General features: G+C 40.9%; 1 protein-coding gene across 1 annotated transcript in view; it reads right to left on the reverse strand.

The window, feature by feature from the left end:
* trpm5 (transient receptor potential cation channel, subfamily M, member 5) overlaps positions 1-25445 on the reverse strand; it is a 106609-nt gene extending 81164 nt beyond the window's left edge. The window contains 12 exon segments of the mRNA XM_034184753.1: positions 146-289; positions 2007-2354; positions 4174-4292; positions 4433-4532; positions 15891-15899; positions 18270-18328; positions 18331-18431; positions 18819-18897; positions 22624-22801; positions 22899-23065; positions 25046-25226; positions 25301-25445. Of these exon segments, the coding sequence (XP_034040644.1) occupies positions 146-289; positions 2007-2354; positions 4174-4292; positions 4433-4532; positions 15891-15899; positions 18270-18328; positions 18331-18431; positions 18819-18897; positions 22624-22801; positions 22899-23065; positions 25046-25226; positions 25301-25381 (1566 nt within the window). The 5' untranslated portion in view covers positions 25382-25445.
* Between the last annotated feature and the right edge of the window lie 1241 nt (positions 25446-26686).

The following is a 26686-nucleotide window of genomic DNA, read 5'->3' on the forward strand; positions in this document are numbered from 1 at the left end:
ATAAATAAATAAATAAATCAGCCTCATGTTTCGTGTTTGGCCTCAAGACCTCCAACACTGGAATTTGGCCACATTTAGGTTTTCTTGATACACTGAGATGGTGAGAACTGAAGATGAAATGAATAAAGACTCTGGCATCACTGACCATAGCCCAAAAGTAGTTTGCCATCTGTTGTCTGTTCTGAAGGACAGCCCACAGGAACAGATCCCTCCAAGGATGTTCACAGCGCTTCTCTAACTCAGCCAGGTTCTTCTGGGTGTGGAATAGTCGACCTTTAGCAGGTTTCTCCTGTAGCACAAAGGCAACACACATATGAAACACTGACACATCACAGGGTCACTCGTGCATAACCTACCATCCCTGGTTCTCAAGACCAGGCACCTAGGTGGCTCTGTCCCTTCTTCTCTCTTCCTCTCTTTTTTTTTTTTTTAATATTTAGGAGTAACTTTGTATACACTAGTAGAGTTCCACCTTAGATTTGGAATGTATAACAGAAGATATACCTTACTGAATTTTCATGACGAGTACATGGAGCTATTGAATATGTCCAACAATATATGAGAACTTACTGTCACTGTTTTAAAATCAAAAATTCAGTGTGTAAGGGGTAAAGTAATATTATAAAGGGGAAAAATAATATTTGCATTTCTGTGTAAGTAGTTTTCCAGATTCTACCCACACAAACTTTGACAGCAGCCTAATGTCTCAACACATGGCATCGTTCCATCAATCACATCAATTCCACTGCAATATCATGTGAAAATTCAAGCTGCTCTTTTAAAATCAATCATGTTGAAGCATCTCTGGACATATTAGGGCACTGCTGAGGCTCAAGGTCATACTGCTGTGGGTGTCCGCTCTTTTGCTTGCATGGTCACAGGTCACAGAAGAGCAACACTGCAATGTCTTGTGCATTAAAAACAACAGTACAGTTTTTGGATGACACATGCTTCAATAAGATTTAGATAAACTGCAAACTTGCTCAAGTTCAAGGTCACGCTGCTTTTTTGACCCAATTTTTTGCTTGATAACAGGTGCAATCCAGGGCAATGCTAAAATGTGACTTGCATGAAAAAAATTAATGTACTTTTTGCATGCGTTACACATGCTTAGAAAAGAGTGAGCTGGATTACAAAGTTTGCAAACCTCAAGGTCATACTGCTGTTTATACCTACTTTTTCTCAGTTGCAGCTCACAGAGAGCAAAACTGCAATGTTTTTTTGCATTAAAAATAGTACAGATTTTGGATCACTTACGTATGTTTAGGTAAGCTTCAGATAAATTACAAATCTGTTCAAGCTCAAGGTCGTCTCCTTACTGTCTTTCACCTCTGGCTTGCTAGTTCAAAGGACTCATGGAATGATGTCAGTGCTTGTATGAACAATATCAAGCTTCACTTTGAAAACTACTGATATCTAAGGCACAAACACGCCGAGAGATGCATGAAGAAATGTGTCCGTTATGCTTTTTTTTGAAAGGTTTCTTATTGTGTGTTCTTCAAACATGACGCATTGCAGGCCTGAATAATGTTTCCTGTGACATCTGTGTGGGCTACGTAACTATGAGAGGATGACAAGCAAGGCATCAAAGGAGCAACAACCAACTGAAAACTGGACAAAGGTTTGACAAAAACCTCTTTAAATTGATCTATATGTTATCATTTGGCTCTGTAATCTCAAACGTGCCGGAGTGAGATGGCCAGATAAAGTGAGATAAAGAGATATTCTGCTGTCAGACGGAGATTATTCGGTGCTATTCTGCAAATTATGGGGTAAAACTGGTAATTCTACATGTAAACTGTTGAAGCACAAATGAAAACACTGATTTTGGTGATTGATGTCATTTGGCTGACAGTGCATAGTGAATGTGAAGCGTTTGCGCCTGTCATCTGACAAAGGTTTTCACACAGCCCCTGGCTCGCTTTAGGGCAGAATGATCCACCAAGAGCAGAAATAACTGGCATAATTAAAGCCAACAACATCTGAGGGCAGCATGTCTTACTCACTGTTGGAATTTTCTGGTAGAAGCCTTTGCAGGAGTCATGGAGAAAGTCTTTCAGCACTTTGGCAACCTCGTAAAGGGTGAAGCGGGGCTTACGGTCTCCTTGCTCTGGAGGGTGATGCCCAGGTGGACCGTGGGTCCTGGCGGCTCCTAAAAGAAGCTGCTTCTCTTCATACTTTTTCAGGAGCAGGTTGTGGAGGAGACTCTTCTCCGACACTGACCAGTAAAGCTCCTGCAGACGACCATAAGTAAGGAACTCGCCCAGGTTCACGCCGTTGTCCACAAAGAGGCGCACAAAATCAGGCTTGTCATTGATTAAGGCATCCATCATTACCTCCTCAAGGTCGCAGGCCTGCAGAAATCACATGCCTGTGTTAGGATGGTTCATACTCTTCATCACCGTCAGGTTCCTGCTTACTTTAGTACATTCTGGTACGTTATCGAAGCTGGATGCAATGAGGGATGTGATTGGTATTCTCCTCTTTATAGCATAATGCTAAAATTGAAGTAAATCAATGGAAACAGAATGACTTATAGTTTGGATGTGACCTTCTACCTCACAGTCACACCTATGCTGAATTCAGCATCAACATTTAACCTAATTCAAATAGTTTTGGAGGAGACAGAACACCGGGAGAAAACACGTAAGCTCCACACAGAAAAGCTCCAAATCTAAACACACCCCAAACCTTTCTGTTGTGAAGCTGCTGCCTTTTTAACACCATCATTCACAAAGGAAAACTTGTCTCTAAACATAGAGCATGCACCATGTGAACATTTGAATTCTGAAGGTAAAATCAGTATCAACACAGTTTTAATAAAATTTACTAAACTGCAGAGCAGGCGACTCTGTTGGATAGACATTAGGCTGTCCATAGCTCCAGGCTATCCATCTGTGTCCTTGGACAAAATACTCTGCATCATCGCAGTCCACCCAGCTGTAACTGAGTACTGGCCTCGGTGGGGGAAACTAACCTGGGATGGACTTGCATCCCGTCTAAGTTGTCAACTCTTATGTGCTCAATGTTCCTGTATCTGGGGATAATCACATGCCCACTGTTCCTCAGGGCCTGTGTTGGACTTACTTCTTTCAGACAACTAAGTCATGTTACATGTTTGGGGCAAAATACAAAAAAGAAGTAAAGCTTTGAGTGTCCCTGCCATGTCCTAAAATGTTTTCATTTCAGTGTTAAAAATATTCCTGAATACATCCAAAATCTCAACCTTTTCATTGACGCTGACAAAAGAGCATCTAACCTTTGTTGGTTAATGTGATAAATGAAATAATTTTACAAATTTCTTCTTTTCCTTTTTTAATTCAGATGTGCTCCTGTTCATAGTTTTAGCTTCAGTTTTATATTGCTTAACGTTGCATTGTTATGTACAACATGATGACAGACCTCCAAGGGCCTATTCATACAATTATATGAAGTGGCTGAATCTGGCCAACTTTGCAGATTCTCAAAAATCTCTGTGAAACACCGGAGAAGGCTCATTCCAGGGGTCCAAATTTCCTGTCTTCAATGCAGATTAATATAGCGGACGGTGACATTGTACTGGGGAGCTTGATCTTTTGCTACTGTCCACTGGCTTGCTATAGAACTTAGTTCAACATTCACTATTGGAGGGTATGCGTATTAGTAGTGGACGCCGCGGAGCAGTGGCATAGCTTGGTGGAGGTGATCATCAACTGAACGTTTGAGATGTCCAATGACATAAATGCCGCGCGAATCGGCGATTGGGTCATTTGTTACTGGTGCGTCATGAAGAACATTTCAACATATTGTTTGATATTTCTTCATATTTCTTCATGCCCTAGGGATCCAGAGGAGGTGGTGCCTCCAGTCAAGGCTCTGACGATTGTCAACAGGGGCTGGCAGGGACGAACGGAGCAGTAATGATGTACTAGTAGAGGTGACGTAGTGGTAGCGGTGCTCAATTTTTGCCGGTGTTTCAGCATGAACATTGAAGATTTTAAGCATGGTCAATGTTTTTCCAGGATCACAACAAACATCAGTGTTGCCTGACTGACGTCCACTTAGCTCCTGCAGAGTCTGGTGGACCTTGGCGCTGGTCAATGTGAATCAACTTTTTACTCTCCTTTGGCAAATTCCGGGCTAATCATCAGAGTGTGTTCGTACCATAAGATTCTTTGAGAGTGTTGTCCTCACCTTCCACTCGACATCACCATTGAAGATATCACTCTTTGCAATGTCCACCCTGTTCCAGGCAACAGCCAACTTCAGTTCATCCAAGAAGTCTTGGGCTTCTTGACTTTGGCTCTTGCATGCTGACAAATAGTCGCAAACAACAAATATCCATGTGATATGAAAGCTGCTGTTAGGTTTACACTCAAATGTGTTGTGGCTCTCACATATCAACACCTATAACTGTACAATTGCAGGTTTCTTAGTAGAATATGTTCTTTACCCTTGACGAGAGCTTTGAGGATGACGGTGTCCAGTTCTGAGCTCTCCTGTTCAGGGTCATGGACAGTTAGGAGATGCTGATGATCTAGGATCTTCTGGATCTGATTAAAAGAACAATAAGTAGTCAACACTTGTGAAGTGTTGATGGGACTTTGCTACACCACAAGCCATTAAAGGCTGATAGAGTTTCTTGGACTGATCTTGAATGTGCTTGTACCCTGAAGCCCAGCCCTAGGCATGTAAGAATTGTTTCTTGTGTTGCCAACTAGTCATGATAATGGGAGAAAACAAAAATGCCTGATTCAGCAGAACATGACAGAAAAGCTTATGAAGCGCCAGCTGTGATGACCACTGGAAGCACACACCTGGTGCCAGTCCTTTTCATGTGCCCAGTTGTTGGATAGACAGAACTGTTGGAAGGGTCATCATTCAAGTTTTATTTGAGATACAGCGACTTTAAGGTTCTGCTACTAACCTATAAAATTGTTCACAGACTGGCACCTCCCTACTTAGCTGACCTAATTAAACTCTACGTACTGGCCTGGGCTCTGCGTTCTCAGGTTGCAGGACTACTTTGTGTCCCTAGGCTGAATTAAAAGTCTACTAGTCACAGAGCTTTCTTTTATCGTACCCCTGTTCACTGGAATGATCTCACTGCATCAATGAAACAGTCAGATTCTGTAGAGACTTTCAAATCCAGACTTAAGATGCACTTATTTTCCCTTTCTCTGGTCTCTGAGATCTTCCAGTAAAGGTCTCCTTCATGTCCCCCGAACTCATCTCAAGTTAAAAGGGGACAGAGCTTTTGCAGTCGCTGGTCCCTGACTGTGGAACCATCTGCCTCCTGATATCAGAGATACCCCATCTATTACTGTTTTTAAATCCAAGCTCAAGACATACCTTTTTACACTAGCATTCCCTACTAATTAACCGTTAACTGGTTATGCCATGTCTTGTCATGTCAATGATTGTTGTGTTTGTATCTTGCTGCTGATGTTGTAATCAGTTGTTTTGTTTCTTTGAATATTTCTTGCTTATTTATTTATTTATTTTTAACTATGTACAGCACTTTGGTCAGTGTAAACTGTGTTTAAATGTGCTTTAGAAATAAATTTGACTTTTTACTTACTTTCGTATGGCTAGCATACTGGCATAGTATGTTACTATGCTTTTTACCCTTTTAAATTAATTTTATTAGGAAATGGAGCAGGCCGTGGCCTCAACTGTATCTAAAGGCTGGGTCTTTTAGTGAATCTTAGGGTTAGTGGCCCTAAGTTTAGTATTTCTTCTGTTTTTCTTGTTGCTTAATGCTGACTAATTATACTGTGTTTGTTGTCTTTCTGATGCCTGATTCTGTTTTTTCTCTCTGTTTGAGGTGTGGCTCCGTCCAGAGATGGGTGTGGTGTCTTCTTCTGAAACCCTCCTGTCCTGTGCACCGGCAACCACTAACCGTGAGTGGAAAAAGAGGTTTTGTGTTATCATTCATATTCTCTGAAAAATGGCAAAAAAAAAACAAAACAAAAAAAAAAATCCACCAGAGTATGTAAACTTTTGAACTCAAATGTATATTGGTTTTGTAAATTGTTTTGTAGCAGTGGGTCACCCCTTTTGAGTCTGGTCTGCTTGAGGTTTCTTCCTCATATAATCACAGGGAGTTTTACCTTACCACCATCACCTGTGTGCTTGCTCTGGGGGTTGGTAAGGTTAGACCTTACTTGTGTGAAGCGCCTTGAGGCAACTTGTTGTGATTTTGGCGCTATATAATGAAATAAATTGAAATTGAATTATTTTGAATGACCAGCCAACCCTTCATTTGGAGTCTTGAAATAGAGCGGAGTGCTAAAATACCTCCGGTCGTCATGAGCATTGTCTCTCTTTATAATGTGTTAGTTGTTTAATTGGTATCCCAGTGCAAAGTGTGTGTGTGTGTCGAGTCGCTGCTCCTCCACATCGAAAGGAGTCAGTTGAGGTGGCTCGGGCATCTTTTCCGGATGCCCCCTGGACGCCTCGCTGGAGAGGTGTTCCGGGCACATCCCATTGGGAGGAGGCCCCGGGGAAGACCCAGGACATGCTGGAGGGACTACATCTCTCGGCTGGCTTGGGAATGCCTTGGGGTTACCCCGGAGGAGCTGGGGGAGGTGTGTGTGGATCGGGAGGTCTGGGCGGCTTTGCTTGAGCTGCTGCCCCCGCAACCCGACTCCGGATAAAGCAGAAGAAAATAGATGGATGGATGGATATATATATATATATATGTGTGTGTGTGTGTGTGTGTGTGTGTGTGTATGAAAATTGTACATTTATTGTCATTTACATTAATTAATAAGCTCCTTTTGTCTTATGTACAATTTGTACATATTCAATCAAGCCCCTGTATTTTGTCACATGATAATTTCACAAGGACTACAATGGAAATAAGCATTTATGTTTTATTGTGTTATCCCATAGCAAGTGAATTCATTCATTTATTCATCTTCTACCGCTTAGTCCAATTAAGGGTCATGGGGGGCTGGAGCCTATCCCAGCAGTCATAGAGCGCGAGGCGGGGTACACCCAGGACAGGACGCCAGTCTGTCGCAGGGCCACAAATAGACAAACAAACACAGACACACCCACAAACACAGCTACGGACAATTTTAAAGATTCCAATCCACCTAACCTGCATGTCTTTGGATGTGGGAGGAAACTGGAGCACCCGGAGGAAACCCACGCAAACATGGGGAGAACATGCAAACTCCACACAGAAAGGCCACAGGAATTGAACCCATGACATTCTCGCTGTGAGGCAATATAGCAAGTGAATTATTAATGTCTAAAGTTGGTACAAATACTCTTTTTGCAAAATGTGAAAAAAAAAAAATCACTAAAATTTCCCAGGGCTGTAACTTTAAATCGTTTCAAGATACACACCTAATATTGAGCATTTCACTGGAACTTTGTAACAGGAATAACATATCAAATTGACTAAACAGGGTTGAGGGGTGACCTGGGAGCCTTTGGGTGATTTCAGATGGAATGACTCCCACATAAACTATCCCGTGCACTGTGGCTGTGATGATCACGTGATTTTCTTACCACTACTTAAAAAAAATAGTTCTAATATGGTGGTGTTTTTTAAACCATGCAAAAAACTCTTCAAAGCCACAAACATCTAACCAGTTATTGCGCTTAAAAACACTATCTCCAGACCAAGTCAGTGACATCTAAACACAACGGAGCAAAGCGTGATCAATTGCAATTTTAAAAAATGAATGCCTTATAGGTGCTGTGATTAATTAATTTATGTAAATTAACATGATTTTGTCAGCCATAATAACATAACAAAATAAAATAAATGATAACAATAACAAATGGTTTGCGTGATGGTAACTCACTCACCAGCAGAACCGTCCAGCAGAGTGAACCCCCCCCCCCCCACCCGTTTCATTTGTAAATCCACGTATTAAGCTTGGATTCTGAGGCACTGAGCTTCTCAGGGGTTTTGAACGCAGCATTGATGCATTCAAAGCCATCCACAGCTTGCCCTTTTCACAGCTGCGTATGATGTAATCTCATAATGTGCTGTGCACACACAGAACCCATAAAGATTGTGTTGAAAGCTCCGTTTTGTGAAAAGTATTGATTTTAAATTTGAGTGTGGATTTGATGTGGGGTGGTTTGATTTTCAACATGACTGAAAACGTACCAGAGAGGGTGAGACCTGACTCCATGCATGTCCTGCCTGTTCTTAGCCCAAATGTAAAACTCAGAATTGATTCTAACTGTTGAAACTACAGGCAACTAATGTAAGTCAACCTGTCATAAGATTTTTTTGTTTTTGCAATGTTCTTCTGTCTTTAGATCCTCAATTACAATTATGCTCAAAGGTTTACATACCCTGGCAGAATTTTAGATGTTTTTTTGGCCATTTTTCAGAGAATATAAATGCTAATAAAAAGCTTTCTTTTCACTCATGATTAGTGGTTCTGTGAAGCCATTTATTGTCAAACAGCTGTTCACTCTTTTTAAAACCATAATGACAACAGAAACTAATCAAATGACCCTGATCAAAAGTTTACATGTCCTGGTGATTTTGGCCTGATAACATGCACACAGGTTAACACAAATGGGTTTGAAGTTCTATAAAAAGTAACCATCCTCACCTGTGATCTGTTTGCTTATAATTAGTGTGTGTATAAAAGGTCAGCGAATTTCTGGGCTCCTGACAGACCCTTGCATCTTTCAACCAGTGCTGCACTGATATTTCTGGTTTATGAGTCATAGAGAAAGCAAAAGAATTGTCAAAGAAAGGGTAACTGAACTGTATAAAACAGAAAAGGGATATAAAAAGATATCCAAGGGACTGAGAATGCCAAACAGCAGTGTTCAAACTCTAATACAGAAGTGGATAATGAAGGATTCTGTTGGAATCAAACCACGGTCAGGTAGACCACTAACTGCCAGGAAAATTGTTCAGGATGCAAAGAAAAACCCACAAATAACTGAAATACAGAACTCTGAAAAAAAAAAAAACATGGTGTGGCATAATAAAGAGGCACTTTAAGAAAAATGTGCTGCATGGTCGAGTCGCCAGAAGAAAGCCAATACTACGCAAATGCCACAAAGTATCCCCATTACAATATGCCAAACAGCACAAAGTCATTTGGAGTGATGAGACCAAAATTGAATTTTTTGGCCACAACCCAAAACATTACATTTGGAGAGGAGTCAAATAGGCCTATGATGAAAGGTACACCCTTCCTACTATGAATGAAGGAATGAATTTATTTGGCACACAAACTCAACAATAACAAAAAACTGATACACAAGACAATTTCACAGTGACATGTGTGACCAAAAGGGGGTGAGCAGAAACAAAGCTTATAAATGCCACCCCTTATATACATACATAATCATTACCAACCCCCAGAACAAGCACAACAGGCAACAGTGGTAAGTAAAAACTCCCTCTGATGTATTGAGGAAGAAACCTCAAGCAGACCTGACTCTAAGGGGTGACCCTCTGCTTGGGCCATGCTACAACCACATTTAACACAACACAAACTCCCACAAAGGTCCCAAAGGTCACAAAGTCCCATCATCATAAACATCTCTAGTGTAGATACATACATATATACACATACACATACATACCTACATACATATGCAATGCATGTGATTTTATACTACATATTTATAAGATAGAAAAACAAAGTGCTCCCAACTAAACAGTGATCAACAAAACACCCTAACCCTCAACACCCTTCCTCCTCCCTATATCTAGAAAAAACCATGTGCCTATACCGCTGCTTAAACTGGTTCATGCTTGGACATTGCTTGAGCTCCACCCTCATTCTGTTCCACATCCTCACTCCACAAACAGAAATACAAAAACCTTTTAATGTTGTACGTGCCCACTGATGTTTTAAGTTAAACTCCCCCCTCAGATTATAATCCCCTACTCTATTAAAGAACATGTTTTTAATATTTCCAGGAAGTAAATTGTTTATTGCTTTATACACGATTTGTACTGATTGAAAATGAACCAGATCAGTAAATTTTAAAATTTTTGATTTTAAGAATAGTGAATTTGTGTGGTCTCTGTAACCAGTATTATGAATTATTCTTATAGCTCTTTTCTGCAGTATGAATAATGGTTGTGTTGTACATTTATAATTATTGCCCCAGACCTCTGCACAATCGTGTAAATATGGTAAGATCAGTGAGCAGTAGAGAATGCGGAATGCTTCTTGACAGTTTGCTCTGTATATGTTTTATATGAGACTTCCAGTTTATTTTATCATCAATTATAATCCCAAGAAACTTAGTTTCATATACTCTTTCAATATACACCCCCTGTACTTGTAACTGTACTTGTATGTCTTTATTACAATTGCCAAATAACATATATTTTGTTTTACTTAAGTTTAATGATAATTTGTTTCTGTCAAACCACATTTTCAGCTTTCCCATTTCTGTAGTGACTTTCCTTAGTAGTTTCTGCAAATCCCCCAGAACAAAAAATACTTGTGTCATCTGCAAATAATACTAATTTTAATATCTTGGACACATTAAAAATATCATTTATATAAAGTAAAAAGAGTTTCAGACCCAATACCGACCCCTGTGGGACACCACAAGCAATGTCCAAGCATGATGATGTATATTCCCCCAACTTCACAAACTGTTTTCTGTTACTCAAATAACTTCTCACCCAGTGCAACACTAATCCCCTGATCCCATACCATTCAAGTTTATTGATTAATATATCATGATTGATTGTGTTGAAAGCTTTTTTAAGGTCTATGAATATTCCAACTGGATGTAATTTATGATCTATGGCATTTGTGATCTCCTCAACTGATTCTATTAATGCCAGTGATGTTGAACTATTTGCTCTAAATCCATATTGACTGTCAGTAAGTAATTTATGTTTGTTTATGAATTTATCTAATCTATTGTTGAATAATTTTTCTAATATTTTGGAAAATTGTGGAAGCAAAGAAACAGGCCTATAATTTGTGAAGTGGTATCTATCCCCAGTCTTATACAGCGGTACAACTTTGGCTATTTTCATTTCATTGGGAAATTTACTGGTTTGAAATGACAAATTACAAATATATATTTTCATGGTTCTGAAATCCCTTCAATGACCTGTTTTACAACTATCATGTCAATTTCATTTAAATCAGTAGATGTTTTGTATTTGCAATTGTTAACAATTTCTATTATTTCTTTTTCTTCCACTGCTGTGAGGAACTGTTGTGTGATGGGGGGTTTGGCTGGACATTTTGGTGTTGTTTTCTTTTCTTTGCTCTCCAGGTGGTATGCAAACTGGTTTTTGTCTGTGGAGAAGGTGCTGGCAGAAGAATCCTTCACCCTCATCAACATTATTGGCTGCACTTGTGGAGGATGTTCATGTGCAGGCCTAATGACTTGCAGCACCTGTGGATGATGCTCACGTGCAGACTTAAAGACTTTCAGCTGAAGCAGATAATGAGATGGCATTCTGCATTAAAGCCATGAGTGATTCAAGCAGAATTGCCGGGAACTCGACCTTGTGACGTTCGTTTGTGAGACGCTGAGGACCGCGCCTGGGTTTGACACATCATGCTGTGAATGAGGACGGGTGAGGGACACATGCTGTCAGCACACATCAAGCGGTGATTGATGTCTGCATAAGTGTTAATAGTAATTTGGTATTTGTTACGCAGTATATTTGAACATGATGAGAATTGTGCAGCTTGCTTCTCACGGCCGTGGCGTGCGGACTGATGATCCTCCACCTGTTGTGAGAAGCTGCTCATTACATAAAGCTTAAATTCAGACCTGAAGTGTTGCTGCTAGTGTGTGCCTTTGAAGGATATTAGTTGTAGCTGTTTGACTTACCTCACCTCTTCTATCCTTCACAGAGTCAGTTTGTCGTGTCCACATGGGGGGTGTTTGGCGGTGAATGTGAGTCCAGAAGCGCCGGGCTTCGATCCCTTTGGGCGCTGGAGAGTGCGCCGTCCTTCATCCACCAGACAAATTGCACACTTTATGTTGTACACGGAGTATTGCACAAGAGGGGAAAATAAAATTGTTTTGTTTTTGGAACCGCTTTCTGGTTATTTAGCGCTGGGTCAGTCAGACGCAGGTCCGCTCCTCAACCCGCGTCGGCACACTAACAGTAGTCCAAGCCATTCCAAAATGGACTCTGCATATCGTGCTGGGGGGGTTGTTTTGTATTTTCTTTGTGCATTTGTGTTGTATTGTGTTGTTGGGGCTGTGTGGGTTATTGCATTTTGGAGTTTTTCTTTTCTTCCGGGGTGGATGGGCGGTCCCTGGGGAGGGTTTGGGTGGGTTTTTGTGTTTTTCTTCTATGTTGGGTTGTATATGGGACCTTTTTTGGGTTTTTGTTGATGCCAGCCGGCCTTCCAGCCGCGGTGACCTGTCCTGCGGTCTGCTGCTGATGTGGACCCCGGAGGGAGGTGCTGTTTCGGGCCTGGTCTGTCGGTTGTTCTGGTTATTTAGCGCGGGTTCAGTCAGACGCAGGTCCGCTCCTCAACCGCGTCTGCACATAACAGGAACATTGACGGGATCCTCTATAATATTATCATTCCAGTCTCAGATAACAATGAATCAGGAATCTTTTCTGCCAGTTAGGTCAACATTTACAAAAAATGAGTAAAGCCATTAACCACCTCATCCCATTTCTCCTTTCTGCTATTGTTATCAATTAAATGATGGGATAGCTCTGCTGTTTTGTACCATTTTTAATAATGCTATTAATATATACCATATTCCTTGCTATTATTTTTGTTATATACAAGGTCTGTTAGAAAAGTATCCAACCTTTTTATTTTTGTAAAAACCATATGGATTCTGAATCACATGTGATTGCATCAGCAAGCTTGAAACCTTCGTGCGCATGGCGTGAGTTTTTTCACGCCTGTCGGTTTTGCGTCATTCACCTGTGAGCACGCTTTGAGGAGCACTGGTCACTCCCCCCCGTTGGATTTCATTGTGAGGAAAATGTACTCAACGGCTGGAGCCGTGCTGCATCAAAGTTTTCCAGAAAACTGTGAGAGACAGCCAGGTGGACACCATTCGGAAAATTCAAATGGCTCTTCAGGGCTGATTTTATGGGCATCACAACAGATTAAGGAGTGTTACAAGCCACGCTTAAAGATGGCGCACAATGGTGGAGGAGTGCGCCGCGCTCAGAGCGGCGATCGACAGGCTGAGAACGACTAGATCATTTCCAACTGAAGCTGCTGTTGATACGGGACGTCGTCTGACTACCAGAGAACTGGCAGAAAAAGGTGGACATCAGCACTTTTCCGGCACATTCCACTGTTCAAGGCGATTTTGTCATGAAAACAGGAGCGGAGGAATTTGCCACGGAGCCGCTAATGGCGCGGAACGAAAGCACCTCCGTGTTGGTCTCACAGGACATGTGACATGCCCAGATCTTCGACAATTTCTCGGATACTCCTCGACTAAAAGCCACCCAAAGCCGTCTGAATCTTCCGAATGGTGGAAAAACTGGGCATGTCCCGTGAGACTTCCAACACGGAGGTGCTTTTTGTTCTGCGCCATTACGCGACTCCGTGCTGACGCGCAAATTCCGCGACATGATTACAAAACCTCCTGTAACAGTGTAATGTGCCGAAAAAGTGCTATGTCCACCTCTCTTGCCATTTCTCTGGTAGTCAGACGACGTCCCGGATCAACACAGCCTTCACTTTAGAAATGATTTGGTCGTTTCAGCCTGTCGATGGCCGCTCGAAGTGCGGCGAACCCTCAGCCGCTGTGGGCCATCTTTAATCCGGTTGTAATACTCCTTAATCTGTGTGATGCCCATAAGATATTCACGACAGTCCACTCTGAATTTTCCGATGGTTTCCACCTGCTGTCTCTAACAGTTTCTGAAAAAATTTTGATGCAGCAAAGCGGCAGTCGTCTCAGCCATTTTCCTGACAATAAAAATCCGATGAGGAGGCTGGACCCACTCTCCCACAAGAGTGCTCACAGGCGAATGATGTAACAGACAGGCGTGAAAAAATCACGCATGCGCACGAAGGTTCAAGCTTGGCTGATGCAATCACACGTGATTCAAATCCATATGGTTTTTGTAATAAATAAAAGGGTCGGATACTTTTCTAACAGACCTCGTATAATATTCTTACTATAGTATTCCTTCTACATACCCTTATAATATAGTTAACTTATTTTTTATATTTCTTATATCTATTTTCTGCCTCCTAGTCTAGTTATATTTGTATATATGTTTTTATATAGTGTATTTTCTTTTTACATGCATTTTGTAATCCTTTTCGTCAACCATGGTCGATCTTTGTATTTTTGTTTCCACGTATTGTTTTATGGGCAATTTCTTTTTTCACTATAGTGATGTAAGTATTTTTGAAAAAGCTCCATATGCTCTATCAACATCACCTTCACTGTATACCTTTCCCAGTTTTTACACCCGTAATCAGACTTATGTATTCAACTTTTCCCTCTGTCCTCTTTTTCGCCTGTATTGTAGTTTTTCCTCTGGTGATTCCTCCAGTGGTTTCTATTATAAACAATGAAAACTGGTAAGTGGTCACTGATGTCATTGATTATAATCCACTCACTGTATGTTTTCAATATCATTGGGAATATTCTTATTGATTAAGTTGGCACAATGGGATGCATTCTACTTGGCCTAGTGATTTTTTGATATAAACTCATGCTGTCATTGTACTGATGAATTCATCTGTATTCGTTTAGCCTGTTTGGATTAAGCAGATCAATATTTAAGTCACCACAAATGAAGACAACTTTTTGATTGGTTTTTGAGAACATTTCTCCCATCCAGTGAGTGAATGCTTCAATACTAGACCCTGGTGCTCTATATATACAGCTGACTATTACTTTTTTTTCTTCACATATTTCAATAGTTACACATTCTAATAAGTTATCAATCACAGTTGTCATATTTTCTACTACTTTATAATCCATGTTCTTATTCACATACACAGCCACTCCTCCTCCACTCTTATTCTTTCTGTTTACACAGTTAAATTCATATTCATCCAGTTCAAAATCCATTCCTTTATCTGCGTTGATCCATGTTTCTGATATAGCAATTATATTGAACGTTTTTTAAAATTGACTTAAATATTCCTTGATGTTATTAAAGTTTGCATACAGACTTCTGCTGTTGAAATGAATTATTGATCATTTATTATCTGTTTTATTGGTCTGATTGAACTGTTCATCTGTGTAATTGCAACAATTGTCATTGATGTTTGTCTGGATCTATATTATGCTCCGAGTCCAGTAAATTATGATCCGTGTATTTAAATGTTCTCAATTCCAGTTTTTCATTATCAACAATTCTTTGAATTCTATCCCTCTTGTCTCCAGATGTAGATGATGTAGATGAATAAGTTCTTCCAGTCTGCATCTTGGTGCTGCGTTATATTTGAGCCATCATACCTTATTATCCGTATTTGTCCAGTTCCTCCATGTTCCTGATTACCATAACTTTGGCTTGCTCTGGAGTCCCATTCAATTTGATGACTATTTTACAGTTTGATGCCCATGTATGCTGAATTTTTCCCTGTTTTTTTTAAGAGGCGAGCTTTCCTGGCATTGTCGGCATTTTGTTTGGTCAGATGTTCATTGATGAATACGTTCGATCCTTTCAGTTTTCTTCCATGTTTTAACAGTGCGATTTTATGTTTTCTGTTGATGAACTTCATGATAACAGCTCGTTTATCGCTGTCATCTCTCCGGGGCAGAGGGTGGCATGCTTCAATATTATTGAAATCCATTTCAATTCTATATGTCAACTATGAAACACGGAGGTGGACTGCTGATGTTTTGGGAATGTGTGAGCTACAAAGGTACAGGAAACCTGGTCAAAATGGATGGCAGGATGAATGCAGCATGTTATCAGAAAATACTACAGGAAAAATTGCACTCATCAGCCCAGAAGATGCACATGGGACATACTTGGACTTTCCAACATGACAACGATCCGAAACACAACGCCAGCCCAACCTGCCATTGGCTACAGCAGAATAAAGTGAAGGTTCTGGAGTGGCCATCTCAGTCTTCTGACATCAATATCATTGAGCCACTCTGGGGAGATCTCAAACGTTCATGCAAGACATTCCAGGAATTTCCAGGAACTGGAGGTTTTTTGCCCAGAAGAATGGGCGGCTTTACCATCAGAGTAAATAAAGTGCCTCCTCCACAACTACCACAAAAGACTCCAAGCTGTCATTGATGTTATAGGGAGCAACACATGGCATTAAGACCTGGGGTGTGTAAACTTTTGTTCAGGGTCATTTGGGTAGTTTCTGTTGTCATTATGATTTAAAAAGAGTAAACACAGTACTTTGACAATAAATGGCTTCACACAACCACTAACCATGAGTGCTATCATTCATATTCTCTGAAAAATGGCCAAAAAAAAAAAAAAAAAAAAAATCTGCCTGGGTATGTAAATAGTTGAGCAAAACTGTAGACCTCCATATGTAAATTCTGAAGAAATTCACACGGTACTTTTTTTTCTGGTGTCATTGATTACTTGCAATGCAGGGTTTCCCCACACACAGACATGACAGGTACATCTCAATAAATTAAAATATCTTTGAAAAGTTAATCTATTTCAGTAATTCAATTCAAAACATGAAACTCATACTCTGCATCTGGAAAGTTTTCACAGCGCTTCCCTTTTTCCACATTTTGTTATGTTAAAATCTTATTCCGAAATGGATGAAACTATTTTTTCACCTCAACATTATACATACAATACTCCATGATGACAATGTGAAAACTTTTTTTTTTTTTTTTAGATTTTTGCAAATCTGTTAGAAATAATAATAACAATAATAATAAAACAAAGAAATCACATGTACATAACTATTCACAGCCTTTGTCATGAAGCTCAAAATTAAGCTCAGGTAAATCCTGTTCCCACTGATCATCCTTGAGATGTTTTTACAGCTTAATTGTTGTCCACCTGGGGTAAATCCCTTTGATTAGAGCTTATTTGGAAAAGCACACACCTGTCTACAAATAAGATCCAACAGGTGACAGTGCAAATCAGAGCACAAACCAAGCATGAAGTCAAAGGAATTGTCTGCAGACCTCTGAGACAGGATTGTCTCAAGGCACAAATCTGTGGAAGGGTACAGAAACATTTCTGCTGCTTTCAAGATCCCAATGAGCACAGTGGAATCCATCATCCATAAAATGAAGAACTCTGGATCATCACAACTCTTCCCAGAGCTGGCCGCCCATCTAAAATGAGCCATCAGAGGAGGAAGGCCTTAGTCAAGGAGGTGACCAAGAACCCAATGGTCACTATGTCAGAGCTCCAGCATTCCTCTGTGGAGAGAGGAGAACCTTCCAGAAGGACAACCATCTCTGCAACAATCCATCAATTGGGCCTGTAATGGTAGAGCGGCCAGATGGAAGCCAGTCCTTAGTAAAAGGCACATGGCAGCCTGCCTGGAGTTTGCCAAAAGGCACCTGAAGGTCAGACCATGAGAAATGAAATCCTCTGGTCTGATAAGACAAAGTTTGAAGTCTTTGGTGTGAATGCCAGGCGTCATGTTTGGAGGAAACCAGGCACCATCCCTACAGTGAAGCATGGTGGTGGCATCATCATGCTGTGGGGATGTTTTTCAGCAGGAGGAAGTGGGAGATGAGTCAGGATTGAGGTTAAAATGAATGCAGCAATGTACAGAGACATCCTGGATGAAAACCTGCTCCAGAGTGCTCTTGACCTCAGACTAGGGCGACGGTTCATCTTTGAGCAGGAAAATGACCCTAAGCACACAGCCAAGATATCAAAGGAGTGGCCTCAGAAAACTCTGTGAATGTCCTGAGTGGCCAGCCAGACCTGAATCTGATTAACATCTCTGGAGAGATCTGAAAATGGCTGTTGGAGCTTGAGAGGTGCTGCAAAGAGGAATGGACAAAACTGCCCAAAGAGGTGCACCAAGCTTGTGGCATCATATTCAAGAAGACTTGAGGCTGTAATTGTGCCAAAGGTGCATCAACAAGTATTGAGCAAAGGGTGTGAATACTTATGTACGTGTGATTTCATAGTTATTTTTATTTTTAATAAATTTGCAAAAATAAATAAATAAATAACAAATAAATAAATAAAATCATGTCATTATGGGGTGTTGTGAGTAGAATTTTTTTGAGAAAAAAGAAGTTACTCCAATCTGTGGAATAAGGCTGTAACAAAACAAAATGAGAAAAAGTGACGCCTTGTGAATACTTTCCGGATGCAGCGTATTTCTGACCTGTGGATACTGCGCATATGTGTTTTGTTCTTCATTCTGTGCATGTCTTTCTCACCAGCTGACCCAGTTACTGATGTCTGTGCTGCTGGTGGGCATTGGAAAGGTGTCCAGCAGCAGCTCATAACACTGTCTGTATCCCAGCAGCCCCGATTCATCAGCGTGACAAGGATGTCAGCCACGCCTCCCGAACCCGCCAGGATCAGCCATGGTGTAGAATTGCCAATGCTTTGTACATCCTCTGCACACATTATTCAGATATGGATTCATTGCCAAAGTCATAAAAACATTTTTGCTGAAATAATCTTCTTGGTTAAAGCGAATGTATGCAAATAAATTGGCGGTTTTACAGGCTTCCTGGCCAAACAGATTACTTTTTGGAAAACAAATTATTTGTTTCTCAAACTCTTTTCAACATGCTACTTCAAGCGAGAGTGAAATCTGAATTTGATTTGGAACCTAATCCTCTCATTTAAGCCACATTCTGTGTATTTTTTTTTTTTTTTTGTGATTTTGCAAATGTCTCTTTAGAGCAGGGGTAGGCAACCTGTTCCAGAAAGAGCCATGAGAGTGCAGGTTTTCTTAGAGGGTTTAAAACAGTTGAGAACAGACGACATCATGAAACTGACCTTCAGGATCCTGGGTTCCCCATGGACCAGCAGGCACAGAACAGGGATTTCAAAGCTACCTGAACCTGTGAGGACCCAAAAATCACTGTCAGTTCAACTGCACACGCTTAGATTGCCATTTAAAATCCTATTTTGTGACATGTACATTTGCTTGTTGCCTGCAAAATAACTTTATTCTGACTCAATCCTTGCGATCCTTTGTGATGATTCCAGTGAAAACTGTAATTATTTAAATCACACAACAAATTGTGATAATATCATGTTGTATGTTTTCAGCTGAAAAATGAACTAGAGGCCTGTGTTAGCCAAATTTATGAAGGCGTGGTCCATTTTAACACTCACTCATCTCACTCATCTTCAACGCTTATCCGGGATCAGGCTGCAGGGTCCATATACATAACATTGAGATGTAAAACAGTTTTGAACTCCGCGAGTGCTGTTTGTTATCAGGATTATTCCAAAAGGTTTCATTTGATCTCAATTTAAACCTGATTAAATAATCATTTTTATAAACAAATTATTCTTTCAATTTTGGCATTGGTCATAATTTAAATGTAGACTTTGTTTACATGGTTCGAAATAGCAAGTTGAGGTAAATTTTCTAACATTTTTGACAAGTACCAAATAACTTTGGTAGAATAATCAGTTCTATCAAAACAAAGTAAATTTTGTTATTGATCAGCATTCAGATGTACTGTATATTCAAATGTTTTCACTCAGATGTTTTTGGTCCCGAATTTCATGCATTGAAGTAAAATATTGAATATTTTGTAGGGATGGGATGACTAGTCAAAATAGTCCACTACGACTAGCTGACATCCGACTAGTCAATGATTTTTTTTATTAGTTGCCTAGTCGAAAGCCATTTATTTTCATTTAACCCTCAAAAGAATAGAGCTACTGGAGCTGCCACCCCTTCCTTCACTCAGTGAAGAAAGTGTGTGAACCTTGGCAGGCGAATTAGCCAGCTCAAACAGGTCATCTATGCCTAGTAAATGAATGTAGTAGGTATTGTCTTCATGCTAATGCTGTTTGTTGTATTTGTGATTTTGTGCTTATATTTGTTAAAATAAATGTCACATTTGAGTTTCACCTTGAAGATTTGAATTTGGCTTAATTCATTCAATGTCAAATTTAGTCGCCAACTAGTCAACTAATGCTACCCGACTCGTCGACTAATGATTTTCATTAGTTGCCCCCAAACCTAATATCTTGTTTATCTCTTCAAATGCTTACCATATTTTCTGGAGTATAAGTATCACTTTTTTCTGTATTATGAGATAATTAATTTGAGATTTTTGTGTATTGTTGTAGTGTACTTTTATTCCTAGCATTTATTTTTCACAACTGGAAGTTGTACTTGTCAGGAGAAATTCCATCCTTCCCTATGTCCTTGCAAATTTTCGTATCTTAAAATTTAAGAACCATATAACTCTCAAAATCAAATTTTTATACATTAATACTGGGAGGTCAAAGCTCTGTGTGCCAAAAAATCATGCATTTCTGAACATCAGTGGTGGTCCTAGAGTGATTTACTCCCCGGGCGAAACCCCCTGCGTGCTCCCCCCCCTCCCCCCCGCGCACAGTAACATGGCCACCACCTCTGCCCCACCACCCATGAAAACACTAACTTCGTCCAGAACACCCACAATCTCACAAATTAACTCACAAATAGCTATTTTCAAGAACAAAATTTCCGGTTTTAATGACTACTGCAATAACAAACACAAAGAAATTGGCACAGTCTAATGTGTCATCCTCCATGGACTTATCTGCAATGATCATCTCAAAAGTTTGCCACAGTGCTCACTATCCGTGATGTGAAATTCCATCGAGTAGGAGCATTTCTGGGCAACCTTGAGCAGCCTGCAGACTCAAGAAAAGACATCCTCTTTGTGGATTTTGAGAAAAATGTGGCAAACCCAGAAAGTGATGCAAAAAATATTCTGCACTCAGATAAGCATTTAGCCCCCTGAGACAGAACCAGATTCAGTCTGTGTGCATAGCAATGCACAAACATTGCACTGGGGGCTATTGCTTTAACTTTGGCCTGCAAACCATTGAGAGCTGAAGCCATGACAGCAGCCATGGCTTCTTCGTAAGGAAGACTATCAAATGGCTTCGCCAAAATCCGGTCCACAACATTCAAATTGTCTGCCATTATGTGAAGCTTGCTACCTAGCTAGCTCACTAGCTGGGTCTGGCGCGAGGCTCGTGTGAAGTGTGTCCGCCTGTGAGTGCTTTGTGACGGTGGAGGAGCTCAGCAGCACCCGCTGCTCGGTAGGGACAGAAACTGCGATAGAAGTCAGAAAGAGTGATAGAAGTCAGTCTCCAAACACAAGCAGCTACAAAAAAAAAACAAAACACCAGAAATAGAAGCTCGATTTGTCGCTAGTTGTTTTTAACAAAGAAAATGCCGCTAAGAGGATTAGGAAAGTCTCCGGTTCAACTCAGAAAAGAAATGAAAATTAAAAAAATGCTCCCACGGATGTTTACACCAAAAGATCGCTGATTCGCTCATTTCGCTGTCAATCAAAAAGGGATTCAGCCTCAGACAGATCATCCAATCATCATGCAGAAGCTGAGCGTCCGGGCCAGCTGAGGTCAGCCCACTGCCCCATAGACCCCCAGACACGCTGAGCGTCCGATGGGCGGGACAAAGCCCAGCATTTATCCAATGACTCGTCTCGTTTCGCTGCATGCTTTGTGTCGCTATTGAAGTCTGTGGACGCTCAGCGTCCACACTGTTTAAGGCACTGTGAAGCTGCGAGAATGAGTGAGAGGAAAGCCGCGTCATTACCCGTGATAAGAAGCTGATTCTGAACAAAAGTTGAGCGCGTTGTAACCATGAACCCCCCCCCCCCCCCCCATCAGGTTGCACATCTCGCAGCTGCTTGCACCGTGTTCCCACATGCATGAAACCATTGCAGCGGCATTGTTCATGCCTGCCCATGGCTCGATGTTTTTGTGGTTTGCTCATATGAGCTGTTCCGCTCTGATTTGCCCTGAGTTGTACTTATTTGTACTATGTGTGAAGGGGCCCTTATTTCGTAAAATTACAGAACTCATATTTCGTACTCGGTTTTGTTCATGCTTGTCCTTTTATTTATTTTCTTACATTGTCATTACAAATAATCTTTGCTTCTTCTTCCAGTAATGTACATGGCCCCAAGGGGCATTATCGTACATGGATAAAATCCTATATTGCCTATAATTAGGCCCCTTAGCCAATAAAAGCAGCTTAAAAACAAGAACAACACAGCTCTTATTTCATGCTTTACATCTTTAACTGCTCACTTCACACAGCCACTGACATCTGTATGTGATAGCCTTTTAATCTGACAAATTGGGCAAATGTGCTGCAAATCTGCATGGAGTTCTCTGCAGAGCTGTAAATTACAAGACATGTACTTGTGTACTCATACAAGGCACTGGCACCAAGGGAACGCTGCATTAGACTGCCTGAAGCAATTTTATGTTCTAGATTAACATTTTATAGCAAACCATAGAAGGGATCATAAAATACAAAGTGGTGCTATATTTTTAAACTACCCAACAATATATGAAAAAGCCAACTGAAGCACAACCACTGTGGGGCTGAAATACTGCTCACGTCAATGCATTGGTAATCAAATTTAAGAGCATTTATGTTTTCAGTGGTTATATTTCTGCATAAATAAAAGTAAATATAGGACTTTTACTCGACAAAAGTTAGATTCTTACTGCCACTCAATTGAAGGAGTAGATTTTTTTTTTTTATTGGTACTCTGCAGTGTACCAAAGAACTTTACCTCCATATCCGGTGCGCTGAAGAGAGATGTGTTTCAGCAGCTTGATCCTCATTTCACTGGTGGCTCCAGGTCTGTTGGGTTCCTCCTCCACCAGTACAAAATGGGAATGGTGGGAGTCCAGAGAGTACATGGATCCATAGGGTAAATCCTGTGGCTTATATATCGCTGGCTCATCCACCTTGGGAACACACAGTATATACATTAAATCAAAGTATGCACACACAGAAGACACATACTGCCATTTTCAATAATCTATTTTGCCTAAGTTTAGAAACCTTGGCGGACAGTAGTGCCTCACAGTTGTGGATCATGTTCCATGGTGCAATACCAATTGCCACTACCCGAACTTTGGACGAGGTGCTAGCAAGAGAGTGATCTCGTACTGCCTGGCCCAAATGTTTAGTGATGCCAAACCGGAGACCATTAGTCAAAATCCATGCCCCTGGAGAACAAAGAAGAAAAAGCCTGTTTGTGGTAAGAATGTCTCCAGGAGATAGTAACTAGAACTTTTTGCACAGTCACCATATTTAATGAAAAAACAAGGAAGCTGGCATCAGATGTCATGTTTACAACAAAATGGTCCCCACCCCCCCCACCCCCAATGCTCTCTCATACAAGCTGATCTTTTGTGTAAAGTAAATCTTTTGTGATGCAACAATGTGGTCAGCCTCTGTACTGAAGAACCCAACATGGCTGTTCACATTGACAAATATGATAAAAACAACAGCAAAAAAAAAAAAAAAGTCTAGTTTTGTCTCCTTGAAGGCAGTGGACCTGAATCATGGCTTTGAACTGGTTCACGTAACAAAATAGATTTGATACTGATCAGGTCAAGTCTGGGATTATATGCTGGCACCATGTGTTGCCGCATCCACAACACTATGGAACTGCCTTAGGGCCTAGGTGGCAACCTTCCAGACAGACATCCAATCCAACCCCGCCTTCTGAAAGTAACCATCTATCCACCAAAGCCAGGTGAAACGTGAATATCTCCTTGGCCTTCTGTACGCATAGGGGTCCTTAACACCAAGACACATGGTTGCTGGATCATCTCTAGAGAAATGCTCCATATGGCCAAAATGTAATAGCTGATATTCCCTCACTGTGGAAGTGATACTCCTCATCTCAGTCTTCCTAAGTAATCACTCATTTGACACAATGTCATTCCAGCGCTACCCAAAGACCTGGCAAAAAGACCTAGGACTAAAGACGTCCAGCCATCACTTTAGGTCACAAGTTTGCATTCATATATCACAACCATATACAGCAGTAAGACAGGAAGCAACAGGACCCTAAAGACTAGGATCTTTATTCTCCTGTAAAGACACTGGCATGGGCACCGCTATTTGGGGACCTCCTGACTTACCATTGTATTCCCATGTATTTTTAGAGTACTTACTACATCATTATTTCAGAATTTTCTCATCTTATAAAATGTTTCACAGTTAACTAATATTGTGTCTCTCACCAATTTTGGTCTTTGCTATTACTTAGGTCAAGCTTATGCTGTTGTCGTTGCTTGTCTTGTGACTTCGGGAAAGGAATGTAACAGCAAGATTTGTTATTCCTTTAACATAGATGTAAGTGACTGCACAGGCAGAGGAAGCAATGCTGATGAAGCAATCAACCATCTTCCTGGAAGGTAGGTGGGTAGGGTGGGGGATTAAGGGGAGCAGAGGCGTTCATTATGGGATCCCTGTGGTCAGCTAGAGGAAGGGAAAAGAGTCTTGAACACAGTCAGCTGTAATCACAATTACTGAAGCCTTTAAAGGCGTCAATAAGCAGTTACAAAAAAGGTTATTGATACACATTTCCATGATTTTGAGAAAATATTCAACCCCCAAAGTCAGTATTTCATAGAACATTCTATACCCTCCTTTGGCTAAGTGATCAATGTGCTTGGTTTTCTTTGCGGAAGGTTCCTGGTTCAAACCCCGCCCCTGCCACATTTCTCCATGTAATGTCGAGTTGCGTCAGGAAGGACATCCGGCATAAAACTTGTGCCAAATCAACATACAGATCCACCTTGAATTTGCTGTGGTGAAAAACAAGGGAGCAGCTGAAGGGACTTACTGTAGTCTCAAGCTATTGACAAATGTCTGTGAGACTCTTTGTTCATTCCATATCCAAGTTTCTTCTGCTGCACAGATGGTCAACCCAACAACCCTCTGGTTCCAAAGCCACATTGACAAGCTTTAGGAAACGACATAGGTTGTCATACTAAAACCAACCAATCAACCGCTCACTCATTCACTCATCTTCAACCACTTATCCAACCAACCAAAAAAAAGGAAGTTATTTAACTTGTGCCCATTGCAGTTGAGATTTGGTGCTGAACTTCTCATTGTTCTGAAAGTCAGTAGAGGGCAGTAAAGAACCTGTTCTTCATATTGGGTTTGAACAGCCTCTTGGTTGTGATAACCTGTGCTTTGTGCAGCCTTCACAAGTCCTTTTCTCAGTGTGTCCCTGAGCCAGGGCTTCATTTGAGCCACCTCATCTCCTCCCACTATGGACACCACCAGGTGTGGAGGAGCAAGACCCCACTCCTCTGTCAGCATCTGGTAGATCAGAATTGGGTCTGTGTTGCCTTGAACCCTCACAAACTGCATGGAAGAAGAAAGTATGTGAGTGTTCTGAGTTGAGAAATTCCATTGCGTTCTATTTCTTCTTGTCTCACCTTTCCTCGTGTTTTAGTGGAACCAACAAAGTCGATGTCGCCCACTCGTCCAGCTGCCCATTGACTTTTCTCCTTCTTCATTCTGCTCAAAAGGCCTTTGGCAACACTCTCCAGAGTCTCATCCTCTGCAGAGCAGCAGGAACAGCCCAGCAAGACACTAAGCAAGACACACATGCTGAACAAATGTATTTATGGTTTAAAAAAAAAATCCTCCTACTACAACACTGTGCTAAAAAACCCACAAAAACATGCTGCAGCAAGAACGATGATTTGCAGCTCACTGAGATCATCCCTCTCACACACCTAAGGATTAAAGCATTGCAAAAACCATCTACACTCACGCTTCATGAGATGCTTCTTCTTTACCTAACAAGCCCATAAATTGTTCTGGCAACCAACAGAAAAAGTGTTTGAACTTGTTTTAGCTTTTCCAACAAGACCGATCCACACTCTCTCACTTTGGTATTGGAAACCCACAGGAAAGGCAGCCATCTGCAGTGATTGGTGCTGCTGGCACGCCAAAGTAGGTCCCTGTAAACACTTTCAAGATTTTGGTGTTCCCTTGTCTATATGCAGAGGACTGTAACAAGGATGAATTCTTGATTGGTAAATGCATGTGAATACACAATACATTTTGCAGTGTGAAATCAACACTAATAGATGAAATCAACTGACTTACACTTGAGTTACCACTGTGACAGAGTTGCAAAATTAAATGGGACCTGTGAGCAACATCAGGCAGGCAACTTGTGCTGCCCATTGCCCATATATGGCTTGTTTATATATAAACAAACCATACCATACCATATCTTACATAACCATATCTTCTTCGTCTTCTTTTGGCTGCTTCCACTGGGGTCGTGACAGCAGATTATCCGCTTCCATCTCACCCTGTCTTCTGCATTTTGCTCTGTCACATCGCCACTTGCGTGTCCTCCTCAGCACATCCATAAAACTCCTCTTTGGCTTCCCTCTTCTCTTACTCCCTGGTGATCCTCAGCATCTTTCTCCTTACAGTGGCTTGCAAAAGTATTCAGCCCCTTGGTATTTCATGCATTTTAATTTGTTTATGGCATTTCAAATACTAAAAGTAGATCAGGCTTCTCAATATAAAAATGTATAAAATTATCTTCCTTAGACTCAAACTGAAAGTAAATCTGTACAACAGAGGAGAGTTTTCTTTCACCAAAACATTAAATCTAGGCTTGCATCTCAGATGTACCTTCTGGCAGACTGTAGCTGAACTTTCAGATCTTCTATTTAATAAAACCCTCCTCTGTACCACTTCATCATGAAGCTGTATAACTGGGGATACAAAATGCAAAACATGAACTATGCACAATTTCTCCAATCACAGCCACTAGAGGTGGGCGATACCGGGAATTT

Source organism: Thalassophryne amazonica, chromosome 2, assembly GCF_902500255.1.
Source record: "Thalassophryne amazonica chromosome 2, fThaAma1.1, whole genome shotgun sequence".
NCBI lineage: Eukaryota > Metazoa > Chordata > Actinopteri > Batrachoidiformes > Batrachoididae > Thalassophryne > Thalassophryne amazonica.